The 14186-nt window shown below is 42.3% G+C and overlaps 1 protein-coding gene across 12 annotated transcripts in view; it reads left to right on the top strand.

Annotated features, from left to right (window-relative positions):
• The window catches only part of RNF150 (ring finger protein 150), a 156148-nt gene that overhangs the window by 98960 nt on the left and 43002 nt on the right, over nt 1-14186 (top strand). For all 12 annotated transcript variants that reach the window (XM_054201964.1, XM_054201965.1, XM_054201962.1 and 9 more), the window contains 3 exons: nt 1473-1723; nt 8860-8931; nt 9339-9421. In XM_054201964.1, coding sequence (XP_054057939.1) covers nt 1473-1723; nt 8860-8931; nt 9339-9421 — 406 coding nt within the window. The remainder of the gene's footprint in view (nt 1-1472; nt 1724-8859; nt 8932-9338; nt 9422-14186) is intronic.

Genomic DNA, 14186 nt, shown 5'->3' with positions numbered 1-14186 from the left:
GCCAGTTTCTGATCATTTCAAATGCTGCTGTTTTTAGCATGTTTCTAGATTAAACTGCATCCTGTTTGTTCTTAGTTGCTTAGTACAATTCCAGATTTGATTATTGCAAAACATAGTTTAGGTATAAAAGTTCTCTATGTGCTTGTTTTGTGAGTGGAAGAACAGAATATCCCTAATATTAAACCATAAAGCAGTGATAGTTTATTTATAAAGCCAGAAAAGGCATTTAACAAGCTGCCCAATCCCAGGTAATTTCAGACTATATGTGTCATGTACATAGGGGACATAAAATTATGAAAGAAAAATAGTTTCAGCAGTGCATGATGCAAGTAAAATGAAGTGGCACTGTACAGAAAGGAAAGCTGGTGCAGCGTCGAGGCTTGATAGATTGGTGGAGGGCCCGTTTCACAGAGTCGTGGCTTCAGAAGGGTTGACAGGACTGTAGGAGGTCCCTGTCCCATGCCATTAGTGGACACCCCTTTGCCACCTTGGCTATGCTGACTGCTGACTCACATCCTTGTGGGGCCATGCTGCAAATTGTGTCGGGGGCTGATCTGGGCTGCAGTAGCATTTTTTTTTTTTTTTTTTTGGAATAAAACACTGCTTCAGACCTTAAACTTACATCAGTTGGTGAGTCCAGCTCCCAGGAGGGGCTCCCAAATGTCTGCATGGGTTTGAGCTGTGGGGAGCCTTGGATGGCATGGGGCAGCAGGTGAGCTGGGAACGTGTTGAGCTGCTCTTGTCCCTGCAGGCTGCTTCTGTTGCCAGCCCTGGACGAGGGCGGTGATGCTTTGGCACCTTGGGGCCAATGAAACCATGGGGGGATCTGTGATTGAAAGTATTTCTGATCTGAACGCGGAGTTTGGAGGGGCTTCTCTGACAGACTCATGACCCTGCAAAACGGGCTACATATATGGAGTGTTGGATGGAAGGATGCTGGCTGCAGCATGTCTCCTTTTCTGCAGTGCTTACAGCAATATCGTCTAGATAAGCCTCAGTAGTGCTGGAAATCTGTGTTTATGTCAACCCGTGAAACACATTTTACGTATCTCACCAAGGTTAGTTTACAGGAACACATTGTGTAACTGGTTCCAGTTGAAACATTCACCACATCCATCTGACGTACCTCTTGGTAAGCAGGGAGGGAAAGGCAGGAAGGAAAATCAGGAGAAAAGAGAGCTAGAGAGCTTTTTTTGTTACTGTTTTGCTTTTTGGCATTCGCCTGTTTTAGAATCATAGAATGGTTAGAGTTGGAAGGGACCTTAAAGATCACCTAGTTCCAACCCCCCTGCCATGGTCAGGGACACTTTCCTCTAGACCAAGCTGCTAAAAAAATTCAAAGCCCCATCCAGCCTGGTCTTGAACACTTCCAGGGATTGGGGCATCCACAACTTCTCTGGGAAGTTTACTTACTTACTGGCCGTTTACTTTATTTACTTAAGGTTTCTTTATCTCTCTCCCCTGTCTGATAGGCCTAGAAGATGTTGTAGCAATAATGATCCCTGAACCCAAAGGAAAAGAGATAGTGAGCCTCCTGGAGAGGAACATTACTGTGATGATGTACATAACCATCGGGACACGCAACTTGCAGAAGTACGTCAGCCGGACCTCTGTGGTGTTCGTCTCCATCTCCTTCATTGTGCTGATGATCATCTCGCTGGCGTGGCTGGTCTTCTATTACATCCAGCGATTCCGCTACGCAAATGCCAGAGACAGAAATCAGGTGAGCAGTGTTGGAATGGCAGTTTGTGTTTCCAAAAAATCACCATGGGCTTCAGCTTAAAAGTTGAGGAAATTGTGAATGTGTGGTAAAAAGATAAACCAAAACAAAAAACCAAGAAAGTTAAAAGAATGGGGATATAAAAATGCCTGTGTTTGGGAAAATCCAGACTTCTGTCAATAAAGATGGGATTTGGGAAAAAATAAATTAATAAATACAGTGTATATATTATGGGGTTTTTCTCCCATGCAAAACACACAAGAAATAAATAGAAGGTTGGTAATGTTTATTAGTGAAAAGATTGCCTTGGTACATATAGCGAAGTGACATAGAAATATATATGACTAATAATCCTTGAGATCAAAATGATGATGAAAATATAGCGAGGTGTGTGAATGTCTGTGTGTGAAACCGGGGTTTGCGATAAGAAAGAAAAAAAGAACAGAAAGTATTTTCGGTTTAATATTTCTTTAGAAGGGTCCTGGGCTTGAAAGGCAAACATGTCCCGGTTCATTTGACAGTCATCACTGAACATATAAGTGCTGTAGTGATAGCCACTGATATTATTAAACCATTGCTTTTGGTTTTGGCATCTTGTCTTGTCTGACCCCCCTGAAAGAAATGCAAAACCTATAGAGCTGGAGAGAAGTCAACAGCAGCGGGAATGAGCCCTAGGTCCCGAGGCCCTCTGGGTTTATAAAGCACTGAGCATCTTTATGGTAGTTCAGCAATGAATAATAATAGCAATGATAATAATAAATTTAATCTTTTCTTGTCTGGATGCAACTATCTCAGCATCAGCAGAACTGAAGCTTCTACATTTCATTCTAATGGTACAGTAGAAAATGTTATCAATGTATGAAATCTGAGGAGATAACCATTTTACTGCAGGAAAAAAAATGTAGTGTAATTCAGAGATGTTTCTGGACCCTTAATAAATTATTGTCGGGGCAGGGGGAGGGTTGCCTTGCTTGCTCTGCAGAAAAAGTAAAATTGAGAGTGTTAATAATCATCTTGTAGAGAAAAGTACCGCCACACACTCTGTAATATATACTCAACGGATAGGGATCCCTCACCCTCCCCACTGAAATTTAGGCATCCTCTGAGATAGACAGCAGCTGCTCTGTATTTACAGACAGAAAGAATATATTTTCCTTTTAAATATACAGCATGAAATTTTGGATAGCAAGAATGAGACTATCCCAGCTGGAATTTAAACATCACTGGCAGCAGATTCGCTGTGACTGTGACGGCTGTGGTAATTTTTAGATGCTTTGGCTGCAAAAGCACATGTGTGCCTAATTTATGTATGTGAGTACCGTAAGTGTGCTTTCAATCAAATAATTATACAGGCAGATTAGCAGTGTAAATAGAACATATAAACATGAAACCCAGCAAAATAAGAAGCTCGTTCAGGTACTATGCTATAGTTTGGAACTGGTAGGTTTATATGTTCAAGCAGATTTCCTTTACAGTATTTTCTTTCCCAAGTTTGAACGAGACTAACATGTGCACAAGCAGTTGTCCTGCGCAGAGGTTTTAATAACTTTGTTGTTATACTAGTTCTGTTCTTCAGAAGAGTAAGAAAGCATGCCTCCTCAGCAATTATTTATTATTCATTTTTTGCCGAAGCTGTAATAATGATATGGGGCAAACTAGAATTTCTTCATGTGCTTTCTTCATCCAGTTTTGCCTGACATCTACTCTAATCTCTTTATTCGTTCTTCTCATATGAAAAATGATAGCGATATACAGAAAAAGCTCAACCATTTGTGTTAATGAGTTGCGGTAGTTTGTTGGTTTTTTTTCTTTTTGGAATATATGGAATTATATGGAATATAATGATGTTCAGAAGAGCTCACTTTGTTCTTGCCCTTTCCATGAGGGATCCTTTCTTCCCCTAAATTTCGGCTTGCTTGTTTGTTTGTTTTTTTTCTTTGACACATTTTCTTGTAGCACAAGGATGGGATCACAAAGTTCTATATTAATATCTCGGATATTCAGATATATATAAGAGAAACTGTGTTGCTTTGCTGGAGCAAGATTCTTTTGTCATTGCGCTCAAAAGCTTTTGGCATTATAACTTGCATGTGGCTGTTTGTATGAAGAGTTTGTGCTTACTTGTTGGAAAGCCTTTTATGTGTTGTAAGCACCTTCATTGCTGGCCAGCTTGAAGAAGGATGCTTCCTTCTCTTTGTATTCAATGTACTCAAGCTAAAGTTTATCCAAAGGTTGAAATGTTTGGATAAACAGAGCATCAGATGGCCTATTCAGAGAAAGTTGTGCTATCAGTTCCTACCCCACAGTGCGATAAAATCTAACTGTGCAGACTGACTGCCCTGTTCTGAAAGTGCGAAAAACTGTGACTCATTTATTCGACTTCAGTTAAAAATAATAAAAAAAAAGTAAACGCTTAAATTAATTTTGACATCTGAATGATTTAAAATCGCACAGTTTTAAAACAAGGGCTTGTGAGGGCCTGTGTTTTCTGTGTCAATTAAGAACCTATGCCTGCCTCTTTGTTAACCTCTGTCATGCATACCCTTCCTAGGTTTGGCTGATACTGGAGTTGCTACCAGGAGCAGCTCAGGCTCCTCTGGATTGGTAGTCTGGGCACTGTGCTGAGGGAATGGGACAATGTGGCTGACCGCAAAATACGATTGGCAGAAAAAGCCATTATCTCTGAGCAAGGAGGGGTGTCGTACAGTTACATGAAAGCAAGATTTCTGAACATCTTTCCTTGGTCATCCAAGTCCCCTTAAGTCATCTTCCATTTTGGCTCTTCCAAGGTGACCCATTACAACTTCTTTTCATGAAAAACATCATGTGTCCTTTTGTCAAGCCTCATAACCACCTTTGCCTCCTGGTCCTCTTTTATATGGTGACCCTCCATCACAGGTCCATTTGCCTTCTTGCACACAGCATAAGTTGCTGATTAAGCAGTATACCCAGAAGGAACTGATTTAATTATCCATCAAGAAAGCAACAAGTCCAGCTAGTAAGAGGCAGCTAGAAAGACTGAAGAATCTCCTGGAATCATTTCCTGTGACTCCGCAGTGAGATGTAACCTGGACATACAGCATGTACATCTTCAGCCACCACTTTTCCTCGCCATGTGTGCAAATCCAGGTTCCTGTGCCAAAAGGAAGAGACACGGCTCACTTCAGTTAGGTGCCTGATTTTGATGAGCAGAGAATCAGGACTTCAAGGATTCTCCCTGGATGCCCTGGCCCATTCGTCCCAACACGCCTGGGAGTTTAATGCAGTGGAGCGCAAAACTGTCTTTCATTATGGGCTTGTGCACCTGCAGCCAGGGTGTCAGCTACCAATATGGTTAGATTTCAATTTTGATTTTAATACATTTAATTTTTAAGAGTATCTCTAGCACAGATAACTGTATGGTACATGTGGAAGTAGAAAATAGGTAGTAATATTCATGTGGGTGAAAATCCAAGGCTGCCTCTTTTTTCCCCACCTAACAAGATGTCCAGGAAGTAGCTGGTGGCCCTGATGATGCACCTTTTTGATACGAAGAGGTTAAATTAGTGTAAGGGAAGCATAGACAATGTGCTTTCTCAGCGGCTTGTTCCTGGAGCCCTCCTGAAGATGAGAGAGTTTCTCTGTGAAAGACTGTGGGAATTTTTTGCATCAAGAGATATCGGGTTGCAGAACTAATTGAAAGCAGTTTGGAATTACATTAGAAGTTAAGTCCTGGAGATAATTCAGCAAAATGTGACTTGCTGTCTCAGCCCTGTAACAGCCAGGACACCCTGTCAGTGTGTCAGATTTCATATTTCACAAGTAAGAGTAGAGTTCTCTTTTTGTCATCCATGAGACGGGAAGATGGCAAGGGGATGATGTGTAAGTGCCAGACCTGTTGACCGTATTTCTTCCATGTCATTTCTTCCCATTGGTTTCTTGTTAAGTTTTCCGTAAAGCCATTTTGAAACCTGGTGGGGCCTGTGGGTTTTGCAGGATAGCGAAAGCCAAAGCAGGCAGTGATTGCACTGGGGCCGAGGAGGGTGCTGTGCATCCCGGGTTAACCTGCAGTGAAGGACCTACTTTAGTATGTGACTGGCAGCATGCAGGGGGTCAAGAAGTTATCTGAGAAGGAAGACTGCCGGCTGTGGCTTTGAATGAGAGTTTTGGGCCATTGAATAGAGGCGTCAATCTTTGAAGCAGCCTTGGGAAGATGCTTCCCATGATAGAGTCCAGAAATTTTACCTGTGGTACAGAAGACGTGTGTGATACGTCATCCTGATGGTGCACTTCATTCTGTGAAGGCACAAGGCCATCTCCTCCCTGCAAAGGTGTCGATTTAGTAAGGCCATTAAGAGAGAAGCACTTACCATAATTTCTCTTCCACGGCATCTACGGTCATTTACTTGCTCAGGAAGAGACAAGTGATGCTTTCCATGCTACTGTCCTTTCTGTTTAACTAGTATCACCATCTCCACAGGACCACTGCATCTGATATGCTTAACTCCTTCCAGTCCGGTACTGAATGTTCAGCCTTGCTAATGAGATTATGAGATTTATGATTGTAAATCTCTAAGCCTCACTTTAAACCCTTAAACTATTGTAATGCCTCTTATCTTTTAGGGGAAATCATTGGTTAGTGATAGCATGCCTTTCATTCAAATAGAAGAATGCTCTGAAAGTATGACTTTACTCCAACATGTTCCTGTTCTTTCAAAAACTAAATTATTCTCATTTGCATGTAAGTCATGAATTTGTCTATTTAAGATAGATAAGAGAAAGCAAACATGAAAACAAGCAGATCAAAGACGTACACGAGTCTTTAATCTTGTCCTTTCCCCTTTAAGAACATGTAAAAAAGAACTGAGACATTTCATTAGTTTAAGTAATAATAATGATAGAAAGGAATCGCAAGCAATTCCTGAAGCAGGACTTAATGCCTCTTGTCTTTCTGTGTGTTATCAGTCTGTCTTTGATTTACATTAAAGAAACAAATAGCTAGCAAGAAATGTTTCCAGCTCTCGTCTGATCCCTTTATTTAAGGGAGACTGCGAGAAAAGTGTACCACAGAAAAGATGTTGTATAACTACAAGATACTCCCTCACATGTAATTATTAGTTATGCTGGAGAGTTCATATGTAACTCTCATATGATAGCCAAGATCATTTTCACCTCCTTAGCCAGATCTGAAATTGCTCTCTGTTTTGCACGCATTTTGTCAGGCTCCCATGTCTTTCCAATCCAATAAGCTTACTCTCTGAATTTAATTCAGTGATTTTAATTGAATCTGAAGAACAAAGTGGTAATTTATTAATCGTATCTTTATGGTGATTAGGTCTCAATTTACAGACTAAATCCAGCTTCCTTCCATTTTTGGCTTCATGCTCTCACCCCCTCCAGCTGGAAACGCTTCCTGCTGACAGGCCCCTCTGAATTCCAGCAGAGGCGGTGTTCCCAGCCCGAGAAGTTGAATGTCTTCTGAGTCACCAAAGCTCCTAACTCTCCCTCCTGTCTAACAACACATGGCTGGAAACATGGATGGGGAGGGGGGGTGGTGAAAAGAAGAGTTTAAGTCATTTATTGGTGGCAAATTGGGACGCGCTATATCATGAACTGTTGTAAAACTGACCAGAGGACATCAGACTAGGTGTTGCTGCATGAAACTGTACGAGAAAGGCACATAAAAACTGGAGGGAGCCCAGAGGAGGGTCACCAGTATGGTGTGGGGACAGAAGCACACAACATCTGCAGAGAGGCGGAGGGAGCTCGGCTTGCTAAGCCGGGAGGGGAGCAGAAGAGGAGGAGGAAGGGCTCTGCTTGCAGCCTTCAGCTGCATAACAAACACGTGGTTGGAGAGGAGGCAGAGTCAGACTCTCGGAGGTGCACAGAGAAAGGACAAGGGTAATGGTCACAAATTACAACAAGGGAAATTCCATTTGTATGTTTGAAAAAAAAGAAAGGACTGCGAGAGTGGTTAAGCACTGGAACAAATTATCCACAGAGGTTGTGAAATCTCCCTTCCTGGAGATACTAGAAACTTGACTGGACACAGCTCTGACTTTGAAGTTGACCCAGCCTTGAGGAGGGGTTGGGAGTACATGACCTCTCAAAGACCTTTCCAGTCTGTGAGTCTGTCTCCAGATCACCTCGATGTTGGGTTAGCACAAGTGAGCAGCCAAGTCCTTGGAGACCTGATACAGGCACAAGCCCAGTAGCACAGGGTGCAGAGGTAGCTCTGCTGAGCAGTGGTTGTGTGAACTGCCCCGTAATGTCCTCAGCCTCTAGCAAGAGGCAGGCATCTCCATCTTCAGCATTTGAGAACAGGGTGTTTTGCGTCAGGCTGTTATTACATACTTTAATCCTAAGTGTCTGTGACCCTGCCAGCACAGTAACAGTGTTTTGGAAATACAGGAGAACAGTTATCACGTGGTAAGCAGTTCATGGTCCACTGGAGGGAAAGATAGAAAGGCAAAGAACAAGCAAATTGTTTTGTATGGATAGGATGTTACTGCAGGGCTATATAGTGCTTTACCTGTAAGAAACTGCAGATGCTTTCACCTCATTTTTATACCGTGCGCGCCTCCTATAAAGTAGGCAACTCTGTATTGCAGGAAAAGAGAACAGCAAAGAAGATTATTCATGTTTTTCGTGGTTAAAAAAGTAACAGCTCACTTTCAGCACTTATGTCTTGCCGAAGATCATGAAATAGTTCTGGAACAATGTAAGAATAAAAATCTTCTGAATATTAAGTCTAGTGTTCACTCTGCTTACTATCCCAGGCCTCATTTAATAATGTATATTTTACAAGTGTCATTAAAAAAAGAGAGGGTAGGATACCCAAATAGTGGACTTGTTACATACATTGCTACTCACTGGAATAGTAAAGGCAGTGTAGCGTTGTGATGGGCTCACACACAGTCTCCACTGGAACTCCATTGGAGTAGCTTTGCCTCATCGGCCGTGGGTTGCCAGCGAGCCTAGAATACCTACTGTGCCCTTCTTGTGAATAACAGTATGACTGACCTCATCTGTTTATATTTATACAGCACTTTCCTGTTTCATGCACAGTCACTTCAGATTATTAAGAAGCCTAGGGAGAAAAGGTGATGATTTCTGCATGAAGAGATTCTCTTTGCTTAAGAGCAAATTTTCTGTTACAGCGCCGGCTTGGAGATGCTGCAAAGAAAGCAATCAGCAAGCTGCAAGTCAGAACAATCAGGAAGGGTGATAAGGTAATTTTTCAAATTGCTCATTACCAAATGAAACTCTGTGCTGAGGATTCCTTCAGACCACTGGGACAATGAGGCAATTGCTTATTTAGCTACTTATGTGTCCTTCAGGCACATAGCAGGGGGAGGAATACTGGTAAGCAATTTAAAGATGGAATGGAGTGGAGAATGTGATTCTGTGTAGATGGAGAAAATCCTGAAAGTTAAAACATGCTAACTAAATCTGCATGCTTCCCAAGGCAAGTTTCCAATTGGAAATGTTGGATAATCTGACATGCTTGTCTTGAAATGCATTATTGGATTTGCAGCATGCGTCAGTGACCATTTTACTTTGTCGCATAGGCTCTTGCATGAAGAAATTACCTGACAAAATCAAAAAATGAGAATGATGAATGTTCTCTTCCCTGTAGGAAACTGAGCCAGACTTTGATAACTGCGCTGTTTGTATTGAAGGCTACAAGCCCAATGATGTTGTCAGAATTTTGCCTTGCAGGTAAGTTGAAGGCTGAAGGTGCTTTTAGCTCTGATAGTCTCTCTGCTTCAAGACGGGGTCTGTTCTCGTGCTATCACACTGATGAGATCACCTGAGAGCTTGGGTGAGTTTATCATTTTGATTTATTCAAAATCTGTTGGTAAAGATATCTGAAATGTCTCTTTATTCAACCTGAAGTGAAAGTAGTATTAATGGTAGTGAGAATCTGAGCTTAGCACGATAATCAGAAATTTTGTCTGATCTGGACCTATTACAAAGTCTTCAGTAGGATTTTTAAACTAAAGGTTTTGATTCCTCTGTCTTCCTCACTGGTTTTATATCAGTCCAGAATAAATGCCTTGGAAGAATTTGCCCCTGACTTCAAGGTGAGCCCTGGGTGCAGCAGCCAGGGATAGAGCAGGCTCTTGCTCCCCATGGAGCTACTTCTTTTGCTTTCCTGGGCCATTTTGAGGCACTGAGGAAGGAATGACTTCTATCCAAAAAAAACCCCAGCCATAAAAAGAGATGTGCTGAGCAGAAACAGTAAAGCAAAAAGGAAAAGTTACAAAGACCACGTTATCTATTGCTGCCACGAAGATTTCTCAGGGATGTGGGACATGGAGGTGACAAGAAGAGCTTTTGGGCTTGTTCTTTCTCTTTTCTTGCGCTCGTGTGAACATGCCCTGTGCAGCACATACACTAACAGTGATGTGACACAGGAGCGCAGCCTCTTGCCACTTGTAACAGCTGTATTCATCTCTCTCTGTCATTGTATTGTCATCTGCGAAGTGCTAGCTAATGAAGGATTTCTCTAAGGAAATCAGTTTCTGAGGAAATTTCCTTGGAACACTGGTTCCCCTAGGAGAGCAAGAACAAGTGTTTCATTTCCCTAGAAATAGGAATCTCAAGTTCTGTACATACAGAGCAGAGATTTATTTTTCCTTTCAATAGAGTTTCTTTCTTCTCCTGCAGACACATTCACTGGCTTGAGAAACTGAAATGTTTGTTTCTTTTCCTGCTGTGTTGTTCCCTCGTAGATATTTGAATGTTACAAGCTGTCCATTTCTGTTTTGTTCATGTGACTCATTAAATCTGTTTACTGCCATCACTAAATGGCAAACAAAAAGCAACAGATTAATCATAAATTTGACCTACTGTAAATTCCCCACAATGACAAATTGCATGTGAACTCTTTTTTTTTTTTTTCTGTGAACAGACACAAACGCATCACTTCATGAAGCAGAAATACAGAAAAATGAGAAATTACCAGAAAATGTGGACCTTGGTTTGACATCAAGCCCGTTTTCATAGAAGCATAATAAAGCTTGGAAATTTTGCATGATAGAGACAGGCAGTTTTTGGAGGTAGTTATACAACAGCAAAAAATATGTCTGAGCTCTAGCTTTCACTTGTGTCTCGCCTCATAATTCAATGAGGCTCCAGTCAGACTTTGTCATCCACAGCGTTGAGTCAAGCAGAGTGAATAGGAAACACATAGTTAACAGGTGATGTTCAGTTCTTGGCTGACTTAAAAGGTCGCCTAGAAAATGACTCATGCTAAAAGGGTAGCAGCAGCAGAACTGTCTTGTAAAATACTCACAGTTTGAGCCTCAGCAGTTTTGAATTATAAGAAATCAAAGATCTTTCTCAAGCGGCTACTTCACAAATCCTGGCTTTCCCGCTACACGAATTGTGAGGGCAGTATTTTACACATTCACATGGGTTTGGAATTCCAAAACAGGAAATGGTAGTCATGATTCTTTCTGCTCTTTTAAGTCTCATCTTCTCATCCAAAAAAAAAAAAAAGATTAATTTCTGTTTCTGTTACGTGAGTAGGAGAGTGTTATATCTCGATAAAGACCTACAGACTCCGTAGGTTTCTTCCTCCAGCATCCTCAGTTAAACTGTATGCAGTTTCTAGTGTGGGAACCTCATCAGACTGCTGTTTAATAAGAGGCTGGCATTTCACCAAGCCTTACAGAAGCCAGCACCGTATGACTCCAGTGCTGGCTGACCTTAGTGTTTCTATCCAGGAGGTGCTCAAGACATAGAACTTCTTACCTGCAAAGACAAATGTGCCCCAAGAGCTGCATGTGAAAGATGCTGCTTTGTACTACGGGTAGTACTGGGAAAACCAGTGCTAGCAGGCACACTCTGTATAAAGCCCTGCTTTTCTTGAGATTTCTTTTTAAGGCTGGTGGAGCCTGAGTTGCCTAAGAAATTAGGGCCAAAAACCCATCAGCCAATATTGCAGTGGGTGAGCTCTGAAGTCATATAGATACGTTTCAGAAGGACATGGACCTGTTGAAGCGGGTCCAGAGGAGGTCCACGAAGATGATGAGAGGGCTGGAGCACCTCTGCTATGAGAACAGGCTGAGAGAGTTGGGGTTGTTCAGCCTGGAGAAGAGAAGGCTCCAGGGAGACCTTATAGCAGCCTTCCAGTACCTGAAGGGGGCCCATAATAAAGCTGGGGAGGGGCTGTTCACAAGGGCGTGTAGCAGTGGGACAAGGGGCAATGGTTTTAAACTAGAGCAGGGTAGGTTTAGATCAGACATTATGAAGAAGTTCTTTACAATGAGGATGGTGAGACACTGGCACAGGTTGCCCAGAGAGGTGCGGGAGGCCCCATCCCTGGAGACATTCAAGGCCAGGCATGATGAGGCTTTGAGCAACCTGATCTAGTTGAAGGTGTCCCTGCTTACTGCAGGGGGGTTGGACTAGATGGCCTTTAAAGGTCCCTTCCAACCCAACACGTTCTATGATTCTATGTCTACTAGTACTTGTGCTGTTTCCCCAAATGTCCTCTCTTTTCTGTTGGCAGAGAGCAGGCGGTGGGATTGCCTGTTGTTACGTATCCTGCTCTGGCGAGCTAAGAGGAGAATTCCAGTTAACTTGTGCTTCTTCCTCTCTGTCCTCTTCAGCCAGCTCCCACAACTGACTGAATTAATAAACTTCACTCTGCAGAATGTATTAAATAAATAAGGACTGACACTTGATAAAAAAAGTGTTGGCTTGCAGCTGGTTTTATGTTTAATGGTAGCAAGCGTCACTGAAGTTATCTTTGAGGCCACTGACACAATATCAAATGTAACCAAGTTCATTGTTCCCGGAGTGACATCTCTTGTCATAGCCCTAGTTCCTTCTGCTTGTCCTCCATCTCTAGCTTCAAAACGCCTTTGTCTTTTCTGCTCTGTCTTTGGAGAAGTTACTGGTGCTGCTGCTCCCAGTGTGTGCCTTTTACTAAACTTTTACTAACTTTACTAAACTTGTACAGAGACACAAAATAATTCTTTCAACCTCATCTCTACCAAGTTTTTCATAAGCTCTTTTTTCAGTTGTTTCATTCCTGTCACCAATAAATGTGCTTTCTGACCCCATTCCAGCTTGTTCCCTTCCCCTGAAGCTTCATTCCATGAACAACTGTGATTTCAGAGACTGCTTTATTCCTTCTTTCTCTTTTCATCAGGTTTCTGTGAAAATTATTTCATCACACACATTCGTCCCTTTGATTCCTTCCTCTTACCTGCCCTCGTCGTTTCTTTTGTCCTTCCTTCTTCATCAAAAGTAAACAAATAATACCGTACATGCACCCCCAAAAGCCCAAACCTTCCTGTTGGATACTACGGTGCTGCTCAGTCTCTCACCAAAACCCTTCTCAGTCCTCTGCTGCAGCCCTATGTCTGATCCAGGCAACTGATGCTCTTACCCAGGGTCCCTAGGGAGGTACCTCTTTCTGCTTTTGCCTCATTCTCTCTTAGCTCGCACTTTTCTTCTGAGAAAAATGACATGACTGCTAGGTTTGCGTGCAGTTGGGAAAGTTGGGATTAGGAGCAGAAGGTGGGAGGAGAACAGTTTCCCTTAATCTGGAAAAAAAGCTTCTCAAAATTGTTGGCAAGCTGAAAGCTTTACAATAGTTTTACAGCAATCGAGTTATTATTATAATAATTATGGGCTGAGCCTGAAATGAAAATTTTTTTTCTTGTGTATTTAAAATTGCAGCTTTAAAGAAAATTTAAACACATTTCAAACAAAAGTAATCTCCAGTTAAAAAATACGAAGTGCTATTTAGGTAGTAGTAGATGAAAGACTCTGGGATTTAGAGGTTCTTTTTCTTTCTTTGTGCTCTGTGAGCTTTACGCAGCCGTGTGCAGTGGCAGAAGAGTGCAGGAGGCATCCCAGGAGGCCACCGCCTCTGATCGGCACAGGGGCACTGGCCGTGCATGTGTCGTCGTTGGGAGTTTTTTCCAACACACTCTGCAGTCTCCCGGGATGAAAACTCTGCAAATTCCCCTCATAATTTATTGCGGTGCTTCGCTACCCTGACTGTGGTGAAGCTTTTCCTGTTGTGCAACCTGGATCTCGATTGCTGCAGTTTAAACTCATCATTGTGTTGCTTATCCCTAGGAGAGGTGAAGAACAGTTGTTTCCTTTCTCCATATGGAAGCCTTTGTTTTGTATGAGGATTGTTACGACATCGCCTCTCCTCTTGCCTTCCTCTCCCTCAACTAATCAAGTGCAGTTCTTTTGAGAAACTTTCCAACCCCTCCAAATCTATGTAGTTTTGCAATGCATGTGGTTGCACACAACAGGAAAAAAAAAAAGGCCGTATTTTTTCTAGCTCTGACTTTAATTGTCAAAGCCATGTCCTGAGCCTGTGCTTGAAACATCCCTCTTACTGTCTCCCTGTACGGGTCATTTCTTCTGAACTCATCCATGATGCCTCTACCCCCTCCTTCCTTTTAAAACTTGCATCAGGCAGAACTGCAGAAGGAGAGGGGATTTTTGT

This window comes from Rissa tridactyla, chromosome 5, assembly GCF_028500815.1.
Source record: "Rissa tridactyla isolate bRisTri1 chromosome 5, bRisTri1.patW.cur.20221130, whole genome shotgun sequence".
NCBI classification, from domain to species: domain Eukaryota; kingdom Metazoa; phylum Chordata; class Aves; order Charadriiformes; family Laridae; genus Rissa; species Rissa tridactyla.
This window is presented reverse-complemented; position numbering and strand designations above follow the sequence as displayed.